At 36.1% G+C, this 25553-nt stretch overlaps 1 protein-coding gene across 3 annotated transcripts in view; it reads right to left on the bottom strand.

Moving 5' to 3' along the window:
• The window catches only part of CPNE8 (copine 8), a 185781-nt gene that overhangs the window by 146469 nt on the left and 13759 nt on the right, over positions 1-25553 (bottom strand). For all 3 annotated transcript variants that reach the window (XM_032493309.1, XM_032493310.1, XM_006184230.3), the window contains exon 2: positions 256-296. In XM_032493309.1, coding sequence (XP_032349200.1) covers positions 256-296 — 41 coding nt within the window. The remainder of the gene's footprint in view (positions 1-255; positions 297-25553) is intronic.

Raw genomic sequence — 25553 nt, 5'->3', positions numbered from 1 at the left:
AGTGAACTGTCCTACATTGCAGTCATCTGCCTTTTCATCTCATTCTCAAAATGCTGAGCAATTCTCTCCCATTAGCCAGAGTACTGCCCAGGTAGATGAATAGAACACAGGGCCTGAGACCATACCCCTTCTTGCTTTCTAGGCTTTAAAACAAACTCTTAAATTAGGAACTCTGATATTCATACAATTTTTTTTTGCAGAATCAAGTGAGTAAAATAGGGAAACTGTTTCAAAAAGCAAGTAATAGATACTTACTTGGATCCGATTTAGAAAACGTGTCTCTGTCAAGGAGATTTCTGTCGAATAAAAGAGAAAATGTTAGACGAATGTAACAGTAGAATATTTATATAAATATATAAAGTATATAAATGTGCATATATACAGTTGACCCTTGAACAATGTGGAGTTGGACACTGATCCTCCTCAGTTGAAAATCCACGTATAACTTTATAGTTGGCTCTTTACATACTCGTGTCCTTCATATCCTCAGTTCTACATCCAGTGGATCCAACTAGACACAGATCTTGTAGTGCTGTAGTATTTACGGTTTTAAAAAGAAATGAGGACAGTTTAAAAGACCTCTGGGACAACATCAAAGACACTAATAATTCACATTAAATGGGTCCCAGAAGGAGAAAGAGGCTGAGAACATATTTGAAGACATAATAGCTGAAAACTTTCCTAACTTGAGAAAAGACAGTGTAAGTGGACGTGTGCAGTTCAAACCCATTTTGTTCAAGGGTCTGCTGTATTACATATATGTAACATGTTCATGTATTATATATGTACACGACTAAATAAAATTTTGCTAAAGATCTGCTTGTACTTATTCAAACTGAACATCACTGGAGGTCCAGAAGCAGAGGGATAAAGAATGGACAGATAACAAGACTTTCCACATTACAAGATTAAAATCTCTTTGAGAGAATTAACTGTTTTAAGTTTCTTTTCATCCCTTCATTAATTAGTATATAGACGCTCAGAAATGTTTCCTGAATTGAACTGTCAATTGTTACTAATCCAAAATTGTTTGGGATTCAGAGCACATGATCAAATCAATCCATACAATTAGAAGGCAACAGCAAAGTACCATCTCTTGGCACGTGTGTGACATCAACCCTGAAAAGAGTTTTATGTTGTTATTGTGGTTTGGGAATCTAAGATGAAAGTACAGATCCTTTTTGAAAGTTTTTTTTTTTTTCAAAAGTGGAAAAGATTAAAAAGACCATTGTTAGCATTATTTTTTTCTTGTTTACAGGTATTTCCACATCTACAAGATAATAAAAATGGAAAATCAGAAAGTGTGAAAGTCTGGATTCCCCTAATGTTGGGGTGTCCTGTTACTTTCAAAGATACTAACACAGTCCTGTACTTTATGCTCATAACAGGAACCCTGAGTAATCAAAGAAAAGTTAAGTTCAGTATGTTCTAATTAATAAGGCAGTCAATTAATTAGAAAAATTTCTATCTAAAACTTTCTTTTTCTAAAAAGTGACAATTTGAAGTTATTTCCTTGTTTGAAAACTTTGGCTATCTGGAATGACAGCCTGAAAGTTCCAAAAGTTAAATGTGTGCTTCATTTCCATCCTCCATTAACTGGTAATAATTTATAATAGTTAAATTACATTTTTATGTTTAATACTTAAAATAAAATCTCATGTTTAACCAGTCCTATTCTCCTACCAGTACAACCAGTCATGTGCTTTTATCTGTTCCATGCTTGGTATCTGAAAGGCCTTTTTTTATATCAACCTGATAGCCTTTTGTATTTCAGATTCTCAAAAAATGACTGCTTCCATGGAATCACTAAACACTGAGAAAATAAAAGCATAGTCAACTGTGAGGTCATGGGGTTGGGAAGCCGGGGCAGGCAGGCAGGCAAGGAGGAGGGCTCCAGCCCAAGAAAAGGAGAAACAATGAAGAGAAAAAAAAAAAAAACAATGGGAAGAGCCTGTGGCTACCTGACCCTGGGAGGGGATTTCAGCAAAGAAAAAAAACACACAGTCAACCGAACAACACAGGTAAAAAAAAAAAAAAAAAAAAAAAAGAGAGACTATGTCTCCAAATATTTCTAGAAAGAAAAGGAAATATCACACATGTTAATATATTTGGCATTGAGCTGGCTTCAAAGATCACTAGTCAGAAATCAAATTAAAATAATCCTTCTGTCCCCTAACCAGACACTGCAACTCCAGCAATGATTGGCAAACAGTAATTTAAAACATTTCCATTTGAGAAATTACTGTAATATATATTTATAAAGGTAGCTCTCCACTTAAATGGAAATTCTCCAATCCTTTCTATGTGTCTAGTTTTGCTTATAAAGTATCTTTAAAAAAATGTAATTCAGCTCTTTCTTTCAGAGTTCATAAAAATCAAGGAGAGATGACAGTGGAAGAAATTATACAGTGCTTGAGACTCAAAAACTATGTTATACACATTTAAAAGAATATAATGTGATTTTGGTGCCTTCTGTATCTTAAAAAACCCTCCAATCTTTAACCACAAATATAAAATAACAGATTTCTATCAACAACAAAGATGAATATTCTTAATCATAAACTTTACTGGCCACATCATTTCTGCTAGCCATTATGGTCCATAATACAGTGTTAAGGTCAAAAACAAACAGAAGAGCTTAGATCCTTTATATGATGAGAAAAAACTCCATAAACTCTTCATAATTCAGTCCCTGAAATTTGCAATTTCACTTTCTCATTACTGCTTCACAATGAATTTCAGCTATTCTTTGATCATATGAATAAAATAGAATAGACTCTCTCAGACTAGATTTAATTCCCAAAAGAATACTTTACTCAAAGATATATGATTTTAAAAGTTTTGAAAAGGCAATATTCTTAAGTGATACACTGCAAAAAACCAGTGATTATCAAAATGCATCATAAAGTTTGGAAGATGATAGGAATGCAAGATGTTTACTTTCTTAACATCCCATTAGAAACAAAGCACTTTCTCATTAAGTTAAATGAAAGATATTACTGCAAAGGCTGTTTTACAAAAAAAAAAAAAAAAAAGAAAGAAAAAGAAAGAAACTAAGCTGAGGCTCAGAGAAATTGAGTAAATGAATAAGAGCATATAGCCCAGGACAGAATAATTCAATGCAGTCAGCCTTCTGAATCTGAGTTCCTTAAAATGCTACATTGTCTGAGACGCCCAGGAGAAACAACTTGTTTTCCTATCGCTGTGGGAAATGGGGAAGGCATCCTATTATACTTACTGGTTGAGCCACTAGAGGATAACATAGAATAAATTCCTGTTCAGAGACTATGAAGAGAGATGCTGTGTATGCAATGTACCAAGAGAACCAGGATGGGAGGCCAAACATAACTGTACTTAGTCACATAAGCAGCTTTTTGCAGGAAAGAGATCTCTGTAGGAGATCCTTTTTGTCTTGTCACTAACCTTAAACCAGGCACCCCTAGGTTACACTCATCTCAGGCCCTAGCACAACTTTCAAATCTTTTTTTAAATATATATAAGTTGTCACAGTAAGTTAACAAGCCTACACAACATGCCTCCACACAAGGGGAGAGGGTGATGACTCTGACTCCTAGCTCACAATTAACTGAAATGACTTCTCCTTTTCCCTTGAATATATATATATTTTATTGAAGTATGGTCAGTTTGTAATGTTTTGTCAATTTCTGGTGTACAGCACAATACTTCAGTCATATAAGAACACACATATATTCATTTTCATATTCTCTTTCACCATAAATTACTACAAGATATTTAATATAGTTCCCTGTGCTATACAGTATAAATTTGTTGTTTATTTTTTATATATTAGTTAGTGTCTGCAAATATCGAACTCCCAATTTATCCCTTCCCACCCCCTTCCCCTCATTGGTAACCATAAGTTTGTTTTCTTTGTCTGTGAGTCTGTTGATCCCACAATATCTTGCTCAACATGTTGGTTCTTCCCTAGATCAAAGAAGTAGAAATTAGGAATAAGTAATTAACAGATAACCAGATCTCTTCCCTAGCCTCCCCTTCAGTAATCTCATGAACAAACTTTGTGAATAAGATAGCATCTAAAAAGTCACAGTAAGTTAACAAGCCTACACGACATGCCTCCACACAAGGGGAGAGGGTGATGACTCTGACTCCTAGCTCACAATTAACTGAAATGACTTCTCCTTTTCCCTTGAAAACATTCATGGCTGAACTGAATCTTCAGAGTTGGTTTTCGCAGACACCAAGTCCACCATCTCCATCAGATTACTGGCATTCTGATTAAAAGCAACTTTCCTTTCTACCAACATTTGTCTCTCTCAAATATTGATCTCTGAGTGGTGAGCAGCCAAACTTGAGTTGGGTAACAGTCATAGAAAAATCTTTGTTATCTATATGAGGCACTTAAAAAAAATTAACACACACACACCACGCCTCATTGGTTTTTATATAGGACAGCTACTCTTCCCTCCATGGGGTTGTCATTTGCTTGAGTTAGGATGCCTACATTGAGTTAGGATGCCTATCATTATGCCTACAATTTTACAATGTGATGTTGAGCTTGAATGCTAAGTTAAAAATCCTGACCATGCCTTTCTATTCTGTATATCTTGATATAACTAAAACAAGGAAGAGAGCAAATACCTGAAAAGAAATGATAGAAAAATACAGTGTATGAGTTAGAAAACTAACCTGAAGAAATAACCTAATCAAAAATTTAATCTGTGTTGACAGGATAAAGAAGTTGTGGTATATTTATACAATGGAATACTACTCAGTCATTAAAAATGATAAAATAATGCCATTTACAGCAACGTGGATGGCCCTGGAGAATGTCATTCTAAGTGAAGTAAGCCAGAAAGAGAAAGAAAAATACCATGTGATATTACTCATATGTGGAATCTTAAAAAAAAAAAAAAAAAAAAAGACAAATGAACGTATATATAAAACAGAAACAGACTCACAGACATAGAATACAGACCAGACTCTGGTTGCCAGGGGAGGAGGATGGGAATGGATAAACTGGGAGTTCAAGATTTGCAGATACCAACTGGTATATATAAAATAGTTAAACAAGTTTACACTATAGCACAGGGAAATATATTCAATATCTCGTAGTAGCTTATGGTGAAAAAGAATATGAAAATGAATATATGTATATTCATGTATGACTGAAGAATTGCACTGTACACCATAAATTGACATAACATTGTAAACTCACTATACCTAAATAAAAAAAAATTAATCTATGACTTGCATGAGTTGTTCTAGTAACTCATCTCAAATTCCAGTTAAAATGTCTGGACTTAAAAGTATAATTAAAATAACATAACTGAAGCTGAGACCCAATAAGTTAAGCTCTTATCTGTATGAAGAAGAAATACTAGGTTAACGAAAGAGGCATATTCTGCATGAAGCCTAAATGGGAGTAGATAAGCAAGAATTTAGTAGCAGCTTTCCAAGTTCATCCAAGAGAAAAGCTTCCCTGACTCCCCCTTCATTTATCAATGAGGATTATTATTCAATAATAATAATAACCAATCAATCAATTGAATAATAATCTTCATTGATATTAGTCCCTTAAAACAGAGACAAATGAGTCAAGCTACCTTCTGTTGATGACAATAGTCAGTTAGCTCACCTGACAACCCTGCTGACTCTGATTTTATGCTCAACAAGTTACTTTCCAATTTTAAGGTAGCTACTCATATAGCTATTAGCACAGAACTGTGCTGAGTGGCCAAGATGAATATAACAGTTTTATTGACCATTACAGTTTTTATTCTCAATTGGCATTCCAAGGCCCACATGAAACAGCCAGATAGCTTCTTAACATGACATCTCAGGCTTGTCTTTCTCTAACTGGGAAATGGCAATTCCCTTGGAACTTCAGTGCAATTCTGCAGGTATTTTTCATGCAAATACTCCATGCCCAAGCCCTGACTAAGCACTAAACACTAACTAATTAGACATGTTCCCTAATTTCAAGAAGCCTGAATTTTCCTAAGAGACAAGCTCACAGAAACAACTAAATAGTAATATTGGATGATATATAAAATAACTGTTTATTAGGAGAAGGAACAGTCACCTAAAAATAGTCAAATTAATTCAGCTACAACTAAAAAAAAAAAAAAAAAAAAAAAAAAACCAAAACCAAGGAATCGGATATAATAGTTAGCTCTTAACTGAATTATTTTTTAAATATACTAGAAAAAAATAATTTATAGATATGTCTATATAATTAAAATAGTCTAAACAAATGTATATCTTGAAATAAATATCTTATTTTCAAAAAGCTTAAGTATCCTTTTCTGCTAATTTATATAACGAAATTTTATTAGTGGAAAATTAAAACTTCTAATTCTTCACATGCACGAATGAGCATAATAACATGAGCTAATGATCTATTAAGGTAAAAGTGGTTTGCAAGGGAGTTAACCTACAAGTTACAGGCCTGCTGCTAACGCTTTCCTACTCAGTAAACGAAATCACCGAATAATATTCACTGATACTATAGTAAATACTGAATTTTTAAAATCCTTTAAAGGGGAAGCAAATATCATTATCCTAACACAAATGCAAATCGAAAAAGAAAATAACTTGATATACATATTATGAATTTTAAAGTTAATAGTTTCAGAACAAAGCCAATTTTACTATTTGTGACTTTTTAGACTAAAAAAAAAAGACAATATACTTGTTAGAGGGAGTAAGTCCTTCAAATTGAAGGTATGAAGTGAGTTCCAAAAAGCACTGCTACTTGTGGCCAGCAGAACTCAGATACACTCTTAGATGGAAAGACGCTCTGCTTCTGTGCCTGAGTGGAATTATTCTATTTAATTTTTAGTAAGAACAAAAACATAGCTTATAAGTAGAGCCAAACAAAAATTGTTCTGTTTAATTTTCCATAGGAACAAAAATACAGCCTATAAATAGAGCCAAACAAGGCTTTATCATTTGACAAACACAATCTAGCATAAATTTTCCACGTGTGGACAGAGAACCACATTTCGGCATAAATACAACCTTCCTCTGAAAATTGTTCTGTATCTATAAACAGAATGACTCTGGGTTTAATTAAAATTTAGGAGATCATTAGAGGCCTTTTATTTACCTGTTATCCATTATGGTCTCAGGATCACTGACCACCTGCAAGGTCTTTACTAAATATGGCTTTCGGCAGCCACAGAACATAGGATGCACATAGGAAAAGATTCAACGTTCAGCTGACTAAATGAACGGTTTTTGCATCCAACAAAAGCATTAGGTTTTTCACTTTATGTACGATGACGTGTTTTATTATAGAAAAAAAAGAGCAGAAGAGGAAGGTGGCATGTTGGACCTTTTGCCCTAATAAGTAACCCATTAGTTGAAAAAACCTGAGAGAGACTGCTTTACTGGAATTGTAAACATGCCCCTTGCCACTGGGCCCTTATCTTGGGAATTATATTGTCTTAAGGAATTGAATTACCTAATAACTATTGCGTAAAGGACATTGTCCTACAAAGCCATAATATAAGTATATTTAAATGCCTATAACACACAAAATGGTTTTCAGAGATTTTTTTTTAAGACAAGGAAATCAAAACTTTTTTTGTGCCTCTGAAAGGAAATGTATCCAATCTTTGGAAGTGACTTGAATGCAATATTTAATTATCTCTGACTCATGTATCATTATTTTCATTCATTGAGCAAATATTATAGCTGGAAATCTAGCATGCAAATTTAAGAAAAAATGTTTTTCCCAAACCTACAATTTCTATGGCAAAGGGGAAACACTGTGCACAGAAAAAGTAAAACTTTAGAAATGAAAGAAATCACGTTATTTTGAAACTGAAACCTACTAAAAAGCCAAAGTTAGCTAGAATCTAAGACACCAAGTAATTTTGAAGGATAGGATCACTGGAAAGTACTTAACAAGATTATCAGCTTTCAAGACAGTAAGAAGAGACTTTCAGATTTGAAGTTGTACAAATAGACTAAAATTTCAGCTCAACAGCAACCTTTCATAGTCTGAGTATACAAGTAAAATTTTGTCGTGTGTGATACACATTATTCCACGAAAGCTAGAAATAAAATGAACTTTAAGTTATTTTTCAGTTTTCCCTGTAATTAGTTATTTTAAAGTATTTATTTACTAGTACTGTTGAGCTGAAAAGGTCAGTGATAAAAATACAATTTCAACCTTTGCATGATATGAATTTGGTTTAGATACTAGAAGAAATTTGAGGGGAAGATGATTAATAATTAAAGCTTTTGTTTCTCTTACATTCACCTACTATTGGCATTCTTGAAAATTATTTAAAAGGAAACCAGGGCCTTTTCCCAATCTTAACATATCAGAGCTCTGTTTGCCTGAGCCAAGGTAAATTAGAAGAATCCACTGAAAGTAACATAAGGTTAACTCAGGGTGTTAACAAGCTTTTAGGGAAAAGAGTAGGTTTTACAAAACCCAATTCCTGATTTCAGCTAAAGAAGAGAAACATAATGTTTATGTTAAAAATGGGAAGGATAAAATAGACTGAAAACAGAGTATGAGTCCTTCTTAAAAACCTAAAACTCAGGTACAAAACTAATCTCATTGTATTCTCCCCAAGCTTGATCTCCTATTTCAGTTAAGTGGCAACCATGGAAGGGCCAAAAATTGACCGCCCCCTGCCCCAAACATATTAGGTCCTAATCTCTGGATCCTATAACATGACTTTATCTGGGGGAAAACAGCTCTGTGCAGATGTGACTGAATGATGGGTCTTGAGATGAGTTTATCCTGCATTATCTGAGTGGGCTCCAAACGCAAGCTTTATCCTTGTAAGAAGGTAGCAAAGGGACATTTGACATAAACAGGAGAGAGCAGTGTGAATAGAGCAGAGGGAGATTTATAGATTCTGGCCTGGAAGACCCAAGTGATGCAGCCACAAGCCAGGGCATGCCAGGAGCCATGAGAAGCTGGAAAAGGGCGAGGAATGGCTTCTCCACTAGAGCCCCTAGAGTAAAAGCAGCCCTGCCAACATCTTGGTTTCGGCCAAGTGACACTGCTTTTACCCATCTAGCCGCCAGGACTGTGAGAATAAATGTCCTGTCCTTTTAAGCCAACAAGATTGTGCTAATTTGTTACAACAGCCACAGGAAACTAATGCAGCAACAAGGTTCAAACCCCCACTCTTCCAAGCAAGGCTTCAATCATCCTTCCTCTCCCTCATCTCTGCTGATGCTCCCCCTACCTTGGCTTCTGCTTCCAAGTCCCAACTTCTTCCTGGATCTTAGAGCTCTTAACTGGTCTTCCTGCCTCCTAGTTCATCCACCAAGATGCCTTCGAGAGGCAGTTCTCTACAATAAAACCTGGCCAAGTAGCTCTCTTGCATAAAACCCATTACCTACAGAAACTCCAAAGTCCTTTACAGAGCACTAAATACCTGCCACATTCAGACCCCGGCTTTATCTCCAGCTGCACCTCTATCCATATTCCATTTCAAAGACTCTGCTCTAGACATTTCAAATTTTTTGCAGTCCCTTGCACTAATATTGCCTCGTTTCAGTACTACTGTTTTTCCCTGAAATTTCCTCACAAACCTCATTCCTGCTGGGAAATACGACCTCCTCTTTCAGCCTTTCTTCATCGCTGTCCCCTAGGAAGGTAGAAGTGATTATTCTTTCCCTCTGTTCCATTATACCCAAACCAAACCTATATCATAAATGCCTTGCTTACTATTAATTTCCTGATTCAGGTGCCAGACACTGTACTGAGCACTTTAAATCTTTTCATTTAACCCTCATCATTATCCTATGAAGTAGCAATTATTATCAGAATTCATTTTCCAAATGAGAGAGTAAAATTCAGAGAGGTTGAATAAAATGGACAAAGTCATAGAAATGCTAAATGCTTGAGATGCATTTTTGTGAACTTTTGATTGAATTATTATTTTGATTTTTGACTTCCGGTTTTTGTATCGGTTACTGAGAATAAAATGAAATGAATGGCAAATAATGGTATCACTCATCATCACTTTGAAAGCTCCAGGGAATGTTATAAAATGAAAATGAGACATAGTATTAGAAAGAGAAAAATTTAATTATCATTATGTGCAGAAGATTTAATTTTGTACCTAGGAAAAAAATAAGAGAATTAATTAATGAAATCTTTCAAAATTAACAAGATAATTCAGTAAAGTGATTAGTGGCATGATGAATACTATAATCACCATGTATTACATATAATGAATACTAAAGGGCAGAAATTTTCCTGGGTATCAATTGCTAATAATTGTCCTATCCAATTAGGACGTTATCATAGTTAATCTGTTTGGTCAAGTATGTGAGAGCTATGCAACTCTCAACATCACTTTACCCTTTCATGGTCAAGTGCTGTGACCATGAAAGCAAGTCTCAGACCAAATTCTGCCAAAGACGCATTCATTAGCAAGTGAGACTCAAAACAGCCATGCAATACATTCTACAAGTTTAATCAAGTTCCAGCTCTCTGTGCTTTCAGGCATTCAGAACAGCACCTTAAGGCAGATGTGACAATATTGTGTTGGTAAGATTCATCTAACCTTCTGGCCAATGGTAGAGAATCCTCTGAAACATTCTGTGCTCATGATCCAAGGGACCCTTAAGCCTAGAGCACTAGTCCAAGTGGTATGATCACAAGATTCTCTAGGGACAGGTGAATGCTCTGTTCACTTAAACAATGTTTCTATTTCTAGCCAATCTGCACATATTTTTATAACAGCTTTACTCAGATATAATTCCCATACCAGAAAATTCACCCTTTTAAAGTGCCCAATTCAGTGTTTTATAGTATATTTGAAGAGTTATGCAACTATCACCACTATCCAGTTTTAGAAGTTTCACTACCACCACACCCTGGGAAAAAAAAACTCCACTCATTAATAGTAGTCACTCCATATTGTACCTCCTCCAGCCTTTGGTAAAGACTAATGTACTTCCTGTCTTTATGCATCTGCCTATTCTGGATATTTCATATAAATGGAATTATACAACTATGGCCTTTTGTGACTAATATCTTTCACTTAGCATAATGTCTTTAAGGTTCATCTGTGTCATAGCAAGTATCAGTACTTTATTCATTTTTATGGCCAAATAATATCCAAAAAAAATGGATATACCCCATTTTGTTCATTGAATGACATATATTTGAGTTCTTTCCATTTCTTTGGTTATTATCAATAATGCTGCCTTACGCATTTCCACACAGGTTTTAGTGTAAACACATGATTTCAGTTCTCTTGAATGAGGAGTCAAATACCTAGGAGTGAAATTTCTGGCCCATAGAGCAACTCTACTGTTAACATTTGCAGAAACTTTCAAACTGTTTTTCAAAGCTCATGCACCATTTTACATTCCCGTGAAGAATGTATGAGGATTCCAACTTCTCCATATCCTCTCAAGTACTTATAATGGTCTATCTATTTTATTATAATCATGTAATGGTTTGAAGAGGTCAATCCACCTATCTGATAACCATATGCATCACTAGATTTAAAAAATAAAGTCATTTCTGACATCCACAGTAATTACAAAATCCTCTGATCAAGGATGCTGATCAAGGATAAAAATCATAGAACAGTTCAGAGTAGGCACTTCTGAAGTATGGGCTCCTGGTTAGATTTCAAATACTAATACATCACATCCTAAATATGTGGTCCTGATTAAGATACATCAGATTTTATTCTATGATCTAACACACACATCTAAATGACACTGTCTCTGCTGAAATATCTTAAAGTAAATGATAGAAAATATAACATCAATCAGAATCAATTTTTAAAAAAAGAAGAAAATGTAAGATACTACTTTTAAAATCTTGGCATAAAAGCTACTTTCTAAGTTTTACACAAAGCCCAGAGGAAAAAAAATTAACTTATTTGATAATGAATTTGCTTTAAACTTCTATATAAGAATGATACAATAATAAAAGTTAAAACACATTCGTTACATATACAATAAATGATAGCTAAAACATTAAAGCTATAAATATACAAAGCATTCTCTAAATTAATGAGAAAAAATATGAACACTCCAAAGGAAAAATAAGCTACATAAATGAGTAGGCATTTTACAAGAGAAGAAATAGTCATTGAACATATTAAAGAAGTTCATCCCCAATGGTAAGCAATGACATACAAATAAAATTTTAAAAAACTGTTCTCCTGTGACATAGATAAATACTAGCTGAATTAATTAGGGTCCATTTAGTTTTAAGTGACACAAAAGAAGGAAATTTATAATGAAAATACAGGGATGTTTATGGAACCCTGAGTCAGGAACATAACTGACCCTTGCGGAAGAATGAAAACAAAGGCAGAACCATGAAGACCTGGTAAATCAGCAGAGACCAGCACCACACGGCAATAAGCAAGGCTACAGGGACAACAGACAGCAAAACCACATGCCAGTCCCTGCAGCAAAAGGACATTACTGGTCAGATCAAGATGGAGGAATAAGAAGTGAAGCTCACTCCCCTCAATGAGTACATCAAAAATACATCCACATGCGGAACAATTTACATGGAAATCTAACTGGTAACTGACACACGAACTCCTATGCAACCAAAGTGGCAAGGAAGATTTCCATGTAACCAGGTAGGAGGGGAAAGAAGCATAAAGTCAGGACCTCTGGCCCTGAGAGGAATCTGAAAGGAAGAAAAGGTCCACGCAGTGGACCCTCACCCTGGGGAGTGATAGGGTCAAGCCACAAATTGCTTGTCCCAGTCCTGGGGTCCTACGGGGAGGAGACAAGCCCCCTTGGTTGCCGGGAGAACCATTTAGAGAGACATAAGAGCTGGAAAAGCCTAGACTCTACCCACAAGGACTGTACCCTATGCAGCTGGACAACAATCAGGGCAGAGAGTAAACACTGGTGGCTGCTGACTTACCCACACTCCCCAGTCAGAGTGGGGTGAACACCCCAGCCTTTCTCACTCCTCACTACAGGTTGGCATGAGATCTGGGCCAGCCGTGCCCTAGGAAAAGACTCAGTCTAGCTGTACAGAGACAGCCCAGGGGGGCTAAGATGTGGTCCAGGTGCAGCAGCAGTGGCCATTGTCAGCATTTATTGAGATACCATGACCCTCACACCATGATTCTTCTTCTAGCCAAGAGAGCACTCTAGTCCCACCCATTCCATGCCACAGCCTTCACACTGGATATGTGGCAGGTAAGTCCTAGGGGAAGACTGCCACAAAGGCAGCCCAGACCTCTGGTAGCAGTGCAGCCACCTCAATTTCCTGCAGCCACAATGTCCTGACCCCCAAGCCCAGACTAGCGAATGCTCTAGACCCACCTACTCCAATGCCACTCAAGAAGCCTGATCAGCCTGACCCTCAGGGCTTCTACTGCAACAACTGCAGAGCAGACCCCACCCCTGACAGGGCAGCAACAGCCAGGAAGCAGAAAGGAAATCCCACCTCATACCTTTTACACTGACTCTAGCTCCTCCAAAACGAACCATAGCCCCTGTAGAGGTGCCAGTGGCCAGGAAAGATGTGGCTAGCATCCATATCAAAACCAACCAACACACCAAAGACACTGGACACACGCATGTCTACACAGGGATGCTCCCACATAAAAACACCCTTTCAAGATCACAATAGATAACTGCTTCTCCTAAATTCAGAGACAGAGAAAGTTAAATAAAATGAAAAGGAGAGGAACTACTGTCAATTGAAACAGCAAAATAAAACCCTTGAAAAAATAAATAATGAAACACAGATAACCCATCTACCAGAAAATGAAGTCAAAAAGTTGGCAATAAAAATGCTACTAACTGAACTTAAAAAAAAAAAGATTATCAATATAAATAAAGATCATAGTAACAAGGAACTAGAAACTATAAAGATGACCCAACCAAAAATAGATACTTTAATTTCTGAGATAAAAGGTAACCTAGAAGCAATGAATAGCCAATTGGCACAGAAGAAATGTATAAGTAATCTGGAACACAGAATACTGGGAATCACCCAATCAGAAAAGCAAGTAGAAAGACAAATGAAGAAAATCAAAAGCAACATATGTGATCTATGAGATAATAATAAAATGTGCCAAACTATGCATAATAGGGGTTCCAGAAGGAGAAGAGAAAGAGAAGGGGATCAAAAATGTATTTGAAGAAATTATGGCTGAAAACTTCCCAAACCTAAAGAAGGAAACAGATATCCATGTCCAGGAACCACAGAGGGTCCCAAACAAGATCAACCCAAACAGACCCACACCAAGACGTATCATAAATAGAATGAAAAAAGTTAAAGACAGAGAATTCTGAAGGCAGCAAGAGAAAAGCAATCATATACAAGAGACCCCCATAAGGCTAATTTCTCTGCAGAAAATTTGCAGGTCAGAAGGGAGTGGCATTATACAGCCAAAGTTCTGAAAGGGAAAATTCTGCAACCTAGGATACTCTACCAGTAAGATTATCTTTTAGAAAAGAAGGAGAGATAAAGAATTTCTCAGACAAGCAAAAACTAAAAAAATTCAGCAATACTAAACCTACCTTAGAAGAAATCTAGAATCTATAAGAAAGGGAAAATCTGAATAGGAAAGGCAAATATATAATAAGGACTGAACAACACTTATATGAGCCAGTATATAGGATGAAAAAACAAAACAAAATAAAAATTGTAAAAGCAACCATACCTACAATAAACAGTAAAGGAATAAGCATGGAGGTGTAAAATACAACATCAAAAACATAAAATGTAGAAAAGAGGAGTGAAAAATATAGGTCTTTTGAAATGTGTCTCAACCTAAATGATTATTAGTTTAAAGCAAGTACATATAATTGTAAGAAAAGATACATGAACCTCACGGTAACCACAAATCCAAAACCTGTAATAGATTCACAAAAACCAAAAAGAAAGGAACTTAACCATATTATAAAAGAAAAAATCATGAAACCACAATGGGAAAACAGAAAGAAGAGGAAATGAGCAAAGAACTAAAAGATAACTGGGAAACAAGGAATAAAAATGGCAATAAGTATATACCTATCCGTAATTACTTTAAGTGTCAGTGGACTAAATGCTCCAATCAAAAAACAGAGTGGATTACTGGATTGAAATATTAAAAGAACCTACAATATGCTGCTACTTAAAAGAAACTCACTTCAGGGTGAAAGGAACACACAGAATAAAAGTGAGGGGATGGGTGAAAGAAAACACACAAAATAAAAGTGAGGGGAATGGATAAAGATATTTCATGGAAATGGAAATGGCAAGAAAGAAGAGGTAGCAATATTCATATCAAACAAAATAGACTTTGAAATAAAGACCATCTTTAAAGAAAGACAAGGAAGGACATTGTATAATGACAAAGAGATCAATATAAGAAAAGAAAATGACACTCAATCACATAGATGCACCCAGTACAGGAGCACCTACATATAAAAAGCAAATATTAACAGATATATAAAGGGAGAAATCAACAATAATACAGTAATAGTAGGAGACTTTAACTCACCACTGACATCGGTGGACAGATCATCCAGATAGAAAATCAGTAAGGTAACAGAGGTCCTTAATGACACAATAGAACAGTCAGACTTAATGACATCTACAGGACACTACATTGAAAAGAAGCAGAATACACATTCTTGCCAAGTGTGCATGAAACATTCTCCAGGATAGACCACATACTGGGTCACAAAACAATCCTCATCATATTTAAAAGGACAGAAATTATATCAAACATCTTTCCTGACCACAATGATACGAAACTAAAAATTAACTACAGAAAGAAAAACCAGAAAAAAACAAAACATATGGAGACTAAACAACCTGCTACTAAAAAACCAATGGGTCAATGATGAAATCAGAAAATACCTTGAGACAAATGAAATGAAAACATTACTTTATAAAATTTGTGGAATGTAGCAAAAGCAGTTCTGAGAGGAAAGTTCACAGCAATGCAGGCCTTCTTCAAGAAACAAGAAAAATCTCAAATGAGCAACCTAACCTACCACCTGAAAGAATTAGAAAGAGAAGAACAAAGCACAAAGTCAGAAGAAGGAAATAATAAAGATCAGAGAAGAAACAAATATAATAAAGATCAAAAAACAACAGAAAAGATCAATAAAACCAAGAACTGGTTTTTTGAAAAGATTAAGAAAAAAAAAACTGACAAATCTCTCACGAGGCTAAGATGTGGAGAAAAGTGAACCCTCCCGTACTCTTGGTGGGAATGTAAATTGGTGTAGCTACTGTGGAAAACAGTATGGTGATTCCTTAAAAAAGTAAAAATAGAACTGCCATATGATCCAGCAATTCCACTCCTGGATATATAGCTGGAAAAATTAAAAACTCTAAATCAAAAGGATACATGCACCCCAATGTTCATAGCACTATTATTTACAATAGCAAAGACATGGAAGCAATCTAAGTGCCCACGAACAGACAATTGACTTATGGAGATGTACTATATATATGCATATATGCATATATACATATACATATACACACACACACACACATACATGTATATAAATATAAATATTACTCAGCCATAAAAAAGAATGAAATATTGCCATTTGCAGCAACATAGATAGACTTAGAGAATATTATGCTTAGTAAAGTCAGACAGAGAAAGGCAAATAATATATGATACCATTTATATGTGGAATCTAAAAAATAATACAAATAAACCTCTATACAAAACAGAAACAAACTCACAGACATAGAAAACAAACATATGGTTATCAAACAGGATGGGGGGTACAAATTAGGAGTATGGGATTAAGAAATATAAACTACTATATATAAAGCAGGTAAGCAACAAGAGTTTACTGTTTAGCACAAGGAACTGTATCTAGTATCTTGTAATAACCTATAATTGGAATATAACCTGCAAAAAAAAAAAAAAACCTGAATCACCATGCTCTACACCTGAAACTAACACAATATTGTATATCAACTGTACTTCATTTTTTTTTTTAAAGGGTATTACTGCAACTTCCCAGGGGCATGTCAACATCAACATTTTCACAACAGCAGTGCGGGCTCTGTGGAGGCAGCAGAGAAAGTCAGAAAGGTTTACTGGGATGGCAGCTGAGTTTATTCACTTGGAGAGGTGCGCCTGAGTTCGTGCTCTCCGAGCTGGGGGCACAACGCTTGCAGAGAGAAAGTAAGGTTCAAGAATTAATATTTTGAGTGGAAAATCCCAAGAAAATCCTGGACTTCCATCTTGTCTAAATGATCATAGCATGGATATTAATGGATACATGTCATATATACACACATAAATATATACACACACAAATGCACAGAGGGGTTATCAGTTGGTATGATCTATCACTGGGAGGAATTTGGGGTGATTAGGATGGTCTTTGTTTTTTTCAGTGCTATTAGGTTTTTATAATGAGCATGAGCACTTTTCTAAAAATTAAAGATTTGTTTTTTGAGAGTATTGACTGCCCTCATGATGAGCCCCACTGTTTTCCAACTATTTCTGCTGAATGCCACTACAAAAATAAGAGTTCTTGCTAAGTGACAGGGAACGTCCATCCTCACTTATAAACCAAACATGGAGAGATTAATTTATCTGAACTCTCATGGTTGGTACCATATGGAGCTGCTGTTTAAATACAGATCTTTCCATCTCTAAACTTGTGCTCTGCCCCTTGACACATTACACCATTTCCCTAATTACATGACAACACTTGAGATCGTGCATTGTCATTTTTGTCAGTCCTTCCTCCTACTTACTGTAAAAGCAGTAGCCACTTTTAGTTCACTTGCCAACAGCTAGCTAGGCAATAAGCTTGTACATATTTTAAACAATGAGCTAGATTAGTAGTCTTTCAGAGTTTATTACTTTTCCCGGAGTCAATGCATGAAGAATGTTTGTAGGTGATAACCAGCTGTCCAAAACCTAAGAGCTGATGACTGTGACAGGTCCACAAATCACCGCCAAGCAGAAAGCTTAAGACTAGCAGTACTCTGCCCAACATCAGCTGAGATGTTGCTGCCTTTCAAGCACCACTCCCAAAATATGTTGGTCACATGACTAGGTTTTTTTTTTAGCTCTTTGTTTCTTTGCCTATTAGTTGTTAAGCAATATATTGTTTCTATGTGGGGGAAAAAGTAATGTATCTTCAGGCTTACCATGTCAAAAGAAAATCTTTATCGATGTGCAAATCTGTCTTTAGTCAGCTCTAAGATTTATCAATCAATACACTGGCTAATTCCAATATGAAAAATAATATGCTTATAAAGGTAGGACTAGGTTGGCAGAATTTTGTTTTGTTTCGTCCTCTAGGTTTTAAACAGTGTCTTTTGTAATTCCTTGGGATCACAGATCACTGAACAAATCAAACGTCCTTAAGAGCAATCCAAGCTTTCCAGAATCCACAACAGAATTTCAACAGAAGAAGGAATTAATCTGGAAAGGAAATCTGTAAGCATAAATGGCCAGCTAAGATAGGGAGACTGAAATTTCTTCTCTAATATGCACTTGTTACCCTGTCACAGATGATTAGACAAGGAATTTACCCCCACTCAAAAAGAGTTATGTAGGTCTAAAAAAAGACAAAAGAAAAGAAAAGCTCACTAGCAACTACGAACCCATGCTACATGTGGTTCTACCATTCCTAAAAATTAAGCTAAGTGGACTAGGCACAGGTGATTATTCAGCCATGCCACCTTCGTCCAGGCTTCATACAATTGATTTGTTTTTTAATCAAATGATACACTCTTTCCTGCATTTATACCTTCTAGTCCATGGTCCCCATTCATCTGGGATTCTCTACTTTCCTTCCTACTTTACATCAGATAACTAATTATCCAGCACTTTCTGTATACAAAACATTGTACTAGATACAAAGCAAAAGGTGACTAAGACACAGCTCCTGTCCAATAGAAATTTATAATTTAATCATTATCTGATACTCTTTCAAATGTTTATTCAACAAGGACTAAGTTCCTAAGTGACAGAAAAAGAATTTTTTTTTTTTTTTTGTTGGAGACTGCGATATGAACACATGGGCTCCTGGCTCTTGTTATTTCTATTTCATTAAGGGGACAGATTTGTAAACAAACATGTGCAGTGAAATGTGAAGTGTATATAATACATTCATTATTGATCACAGAACAGGAGGGACAGTCAGATCTGTCTGAAGGATCAGGAAAAGTCTCCACAGTGAGAGCGATGGTTAATTATCAGTTGAGTCTATAAAATGAAATTAGCAAAGTGAGGCAGAACTACTCCCAAAAGAACCAAGGTGTGAGCATCACGGCTGTCTTAGGAAATGCAAGTGATCTGAAATGGTTTCGAGTTTAGGGGAGATTTTAGAGAGGCCAGTGGGGAGCAAGAGGGTGGTAGGCCATGAGAGGAAGAAGTTTGGCTGGGAAACGAAGTCAGTGTTTGGAAGATCTAGATGGACTTACTACACCAGCAGTGAACGGGTTTGATGCAGGAGAGAACAGTATGATGGTATTTGCTCACGTTGAACAGGCTTCTAGCAGCCCCAGTGTACAGCATTCATGGCAGGGAGGAGTTGGCCAATGCAAGATGTGAGGTTGGAGGAGTCAAGGAAGTTGTGCTATGGCTTCTGCAGGGTCCGAAGTAGGGGGGTCAGCTGTGTGAAAGAGACAATGCAGACGCAGAAGAGGTAGGATGTCAGGGCTTGAGGCTTACCTGGCAGTAATTGCCCAGGGCAGTGGGGACAAAGAGAAAATGGTGGGGAGGGCTTATTCCCCTGTAGGGTAAGAAACTGGAATTCTCAGGAGTGGCCATATGTAATTTTAAAAATCTCTGAAGTAATTCTAATGATTATAGCCCTCTATTCGAATAGTGAGTTTAAACCATGACTGTAAAAAGAAACTGATCCAACCACATAATAATTCAATTTTTTTAAACCACAGCATTTTATATGTGTGCCGAAATGTTCATCAATCATCATTATCACCAGCATCAGCACCATGTGTTAAACTATTTCATCCACTTATTGCTCTCATTGAAACAAAGTGCCTTTATAATTTGGAGTTTTTTTCTAATTTATAGTCAGAGCCACTATTGAGGTCAGTGTCTCTGGAAAGATTTGATGTAATCAGGCAGGATCTAACATTTTAGGTTAAATATAATCAACTGAGCACTTGGATACTTCAGCTATGCTTAGAAGCACTTGGGAAATCCAACAAAAGTTTATAACCAGATTAAGTGTAAGAAATGATGTGACTGATGGATAGCGACTTGACTTAAGTAAACATGCTCATTTTTTGACTTGTGCACATGAAAACAAGTTCTTGGAGTTTTTTTGTTTGTTTGTTTCCTTTTCCCATAGAAAATGTTGTTTCCTCTTCCGTCTCCCCATTCTCAATACTTTTTTTAGCTGATTTTAGACTTTTCAAAAGATTGTTTTGCCACTTTGTGGCAGAAAATTAAAATTGACGGAAATCTATTGAGTCTTGAAGAGGCCAGGCCACCAAACAGCTGTTCTTACCCTGCAGTATACCCAAATGAAATCACCACAGCTTGTTGCATTTTATCAGTTCACCAAGTCATTTATTAGAAACATTTTTCCTCTGGACAAAATCTTCCTTGGTCAAAGACATGCTCATTTACTTTCCTACTTAGATGTGTTATATAGAATATCATACATATGAATTCTACTACTTTTCTCTTTACTGCATGTTCTTATCCCAATTTAAATAAGCAAATCCTTATTTAGAAATTACTGTCTCCTTCTAAAGCTAGCTTTGCTCTGCTTAGAGACAAAGTAAGTTCATTTGAAATTATTTGTTTTTCATTTCTTTAAAACTTTATAGGATGTTTCATATAAACTAAGATTAATTACATTTTTACTAAATTGTACTGGTAAAATGAGTCATTTGAATGCTCTCGTGTATATATAAATGAGTATTTTTAAGAGTGTAGACATACAAAAATCCTGGGTATCCAAACTCACTCTTCCAATCTGTCCATCAGGCAACAAACATTTATTGAAAACCTGCTATATGTAAAGCACACAGGTTTCGTGAAAATCAACGATAAAAGAAATACGCACTCTTAAAGTTGGTAGGGGAGACAGACAAGCAATAACCTAAACAATTATAAGTCAGAATGAAATAAAAGTATAAGAAATGTGGTGTGGGGGGAGGGTATAGCTCAAGTAGAGCACATGCTTAACATGCATAGTGTCCTGGGTTCAATCCCCAGTACCTCCTCTAAAAGTGAATAAATAAACCTAATTTACCACCCCACCCCAAAATAAATAAAGATAAAATTTAAAGAAAAAAAAAGAAATGTGGTGTGGGAACTCAAAGGAAGGAACAATTAATTCCATTTGTGGGAATTTAGTAAAACATGAGTTGCTGTCAGTCATATCTTGACAACTAAAGTTAGGCACAGAAATTGATGTGTTTCAGCCTGAAGGGTAGTACCACCAATGGTGGGAAGTGAGAGCACACACAGGAGATTTGGAGATTAGCAAGTACTCCACACTGGCGACAGTCCACGTCTGAGACATGACTGGAAGGGGTCATGTACCCAGGATCAGGAAAGATCCTGAACACCACGTTAAGGGGCTTCAATTCCATTTTGTAAGCAAAAGGGAAACACTGAAAGTTTCTGCAAAATGGAAAAAAAAAATCACACAATTCAACCCTTGTTTAGGAAGCTAACTACACAACATGAGAAGAATAGACCAAAAATATGAATTCTTGAGTCACAGAGAATAATTCAGAAAATACCTGAATAGTCTAGGGGAAAGTGACAACTTCCTGAACAAGAAGGGTGGCCGCAGGAATGGAAAGGGAAGGGACAAATACTCTGGAGAGCTGAACAGACAAGTCTCAGTGACTGATCAGTCAGTTAAGTCAAGGGTTACAATAAAAAAGTAACAGTTTACAAACCACACAGTACTGGTTTACTTTATTTCAAACGTCAACTATTGCACCCTTACTCACAAAGCTCAGATGTTCCCTAAATATACTTCCAGGTACTACTTCCCGCAGGCAGCACTTAGCAACAACTCATCAGTTAACACAAGATTTAACCCATTTGCCCTCTGCACTCTAAGCCCTATATTTGCCATAGAAATATAAATGGGGGGGGGGGGGTAACGTATTACAAAAGTAAATTGCAAGAAATGTAGAGACATCTGTTAATATCAAACACGTTCATTTTCAGGATGAGGAAAGCTAGCTATGGAGACCCCTGTTGAGAGGAAAAACGGGAACAGCAACAGCAGAATTTGAAATCCCTTCGGGAGAATATTAAGTTAAATGAGGACTCTGAAGTAGGAAGCCGGTGGCATCATTCTAAGTCTACCTTAATATTCCTCTAAAAACTCAAACACTAAAATTAGAGCCTAGGTTTTCAAATGGGCATTGATGACCACAAGATTCCCTTAAATCAGAGCATGTTTACATTTTATTTCAAGGTCCTGCTTCTAGTGTCATAGAGTTATCAGGCTCCAAGTGACATCCCAGATCGGCCTGGACCAAGGATTCAACCTTCCATAGGAACTAATATCCACAGTAGTGATGGGATTGTCAAAGGTCACAGAGCCAGTGTCAGAAGCAGAATGAAAGCTCGGGGTTTCCACTACACTTGCCGATATATTCCATGAGGAAACAAGTCATATGAATGACATTCAAATGACAATATGACTTCAGCGAAACAAAGAAACTGAAACCATTTAACTTAAATTATATAAGACAAATCTTGAGTTGAAATCAATCATCTTTTAGCTTGTATATTTCAAACTTCACTCCAAGTATATTTTTAAATCCGCTAACTTAAATTACCAATTGAGAGAAGCATTCACTAATACTTACTATTGATTAATCCTCCTTTTCCCAATGCCTACAAAATGGCTTTGGATGAAACCACTGGCATAAAAATCAATTGCAGTCACCTTTCTTAATATTTCTGCTGCCAGAATTCATTTGAAAGTTGAGATATCAAGATAAATGAGAAAAATAAGCTATGTCCAAAACAGTAGGTAACTGAGATGAGCTTAGAAAATAAAGTTATTATTCTGATACAGTCCTCAGGTATTGCTCAGTTTTACTCACTTTTTCTCTATTAGCTCTCTCTCTCTCTTAAATTATTTGCTTTATAGCTGGGAAACATGAAAACCTACTGAAGACATTAAAGAAGAATGATTGAGCTTTCAATTACCTAGAAAACCACAAATAATATGATATTCCCTTTACAGTTTAGATTTAAAAAAAAAAGTTTGTAAGAATGCCCACAGAGTTATACACATTGAGAAGAGGCAATAATAAGGCTGTGCAGGCAGTAGGAAACACATTTCTCAAAATGATTCTAAACTATTCCACTATTCTTCCAAGACTATGCTAACTAAGGCTGAGAAATATGTTGGTTTCAACCAGTTATGGCAATCAGAATCACATCTGGTTCGTTACACTCTCTAACATTCAAGGTCATTCTTAATAAACGAATACATTACTTGTTACTTATACATAGTATACATTTATTATATATACATACATACACACACACATATATATATGCACACACACAGAGAACAGCTAATTAGCAAAGTAAAAAATACTGACTTTATAAACTCATGACATAACTCAGTCACAATATTGTGGTAACATTTTCAATGTTTAAGTAATCATTATATTTACGTGAAATTCTGAAGAACATACTTATTGTGAAAGGAAACCCTGGAATTTATTATTGAAAAACTAGCAAGTTAAAAAGTGACTTCCACATTATTAAGAAAGCAGTGGATTGAAATGATAGGGCCTGAGGTATATTCTCAACTCCAGTGGTAAATATAAATGTCACATAGTCAATTCAATTAATTTTCCTCTATTTTTTTCATTTGTCCAGTCCATCACCTTTCTCCAGCATTTAGTTTTCGTCTCACCCTGCCCGTTGATTTCTAGGTTAAACAGTCCTCTCATGACTTACTTCCCATAGCTTAATTAGGTATCTCAGCAGTGGAAAAAAAAAAAGTAAGAATCATTACTTGGCAAATAAACATCCAATTGTCAAAGTTCATGCCACTCATCTGAATTGTTCTGCCCACAGTCTCACCAATTGGTGATTTAAAAAAGAGTCCATATTGCCCTTTGTGATAGCATTGACAGTCACCTATTCTAATAGTATGTATCTCCTAGCTTTGTAATTTCTCTTCAGTCACCAACTCGTAGATACCGATAGGAAAGAGCTCCACCCTTAGAGTCTAAAATAACTTACAAAAGAGTAACAGAATATGGCTAGTGGTCAGACATACACTTAAGAATTAAACATACCTGGAGCAGGATCTCAGCCTCCCCCACCAGATGTGCAACTTAGGCCAAATTACTTAACCTCTCTCTAAAATTCAACCTCCTCCCACGTAAAACAAGACATAACATTCCCTGTTTTATGTAATTATTGTGAGGACTGAGTAAATTAGCACATGTTAAGTGCTTTACACGTTGTCTCACACAGATTTAGATTTTGATATTAATATAAATATAATATATAGCAAATGTCCAAAGCTTTCATGTTTCTTGGCCTCATTAATACAGCTTATACCTGAATAGCTTTGCTGTCTAGTAAATAGAAGTATTTCCCAGGGACTATTCAATGATATTTTGTTCCTTCAGAGTTTCAGGAAATTTTCTGATAATTCCCTCAGAATATTTGGAGTATTACTCTTTACAGAAAACACTCAATGAAAGGCATCATGATTTGAAAAAGAATGCCTGATAGCCAATGTCCCTGGCTGAAGAGGCATTAATAGTTGTCGCTAGCTTGAAACTATCACGGCATTATATGTCAGGCAGTGAACAATGGCCTTTGGGGCAAGGCAGCTTTTAAATACATCTCATTTTATTATTGGCAATGAATGCTTACCCACCTTTAGCCTGTGTTGTCATCTCCTTGGATGTCTGTTTTATCACACGTCTGACGCAAAAGAGCTATCTAAATAAATGTCAGCTCATTGATTTTATTAGTCAGATGCAAGAATGCGCTTCCATTCTAAAACTTGGTTGTTAAACGCCCCCTCCTATCTGACAAATCTATTAGGTCCACATGTCTGATTGTGCATTTTGAGGTGGGGGGCTGTGGGGCGAAAAATCTGTAGAAACTGAGTGTGCATTTCCCAATCTACACCCTTCTGACCATTGTTTACTTCCTCTCTCCTATAGGTATTTTTAGGTACTTAGGTGCTGCACCTGGACTATAATGTATGGTCTTTACCATGCCGCTTTGTGACCGTCACTTTCCAATTCACATTTCTGTGACTTCCCAAATTGCCTGTAATTAAAGTACAGAGGTCCTTTCCACTACACTGCTTGTTTGCCCACACGGCAATATACTGATGAGAAACTGTGATGACCAACACTTACTGAGTGCTTTTCTTATGACCAGCATGGTGCTGGGCACTCTATAGACTTGACTTCATTTACTCCCCCAATAATCCTATACATTTGTTTTTTAAGTCATTTACTGATTAGAAAATGAGATTCCGAAAGTTGAAATAAGTTACCCAAAATAACATTGCAAAAAGGGGTAAAAAGGGGGGATTTAAAGACATCTGTCTGACTCCTAATTTCATTTTCTTGCTGCTATACTCTACTGCCCCGAATTCTCATTAAT

Source organism: Camelus ferus, chromosome 12 (genome assembly GCF_009834535.1).
Source record: "Camelus ferus isolate YT-003-E chromosome 12, BCGSAC_Cfer_1.0, whole genome shotgun sequence".
Taxonomy (NCBI): domain Eukaryota; kingdom Metazoa; phylum Chordata; class Mammalia; order Artiodactyla; family Camelidae; genus Camelus; species Camelus ferus.
This window is presented reverse-complemented; position numbering and strand designations above follow the sequence as displayed.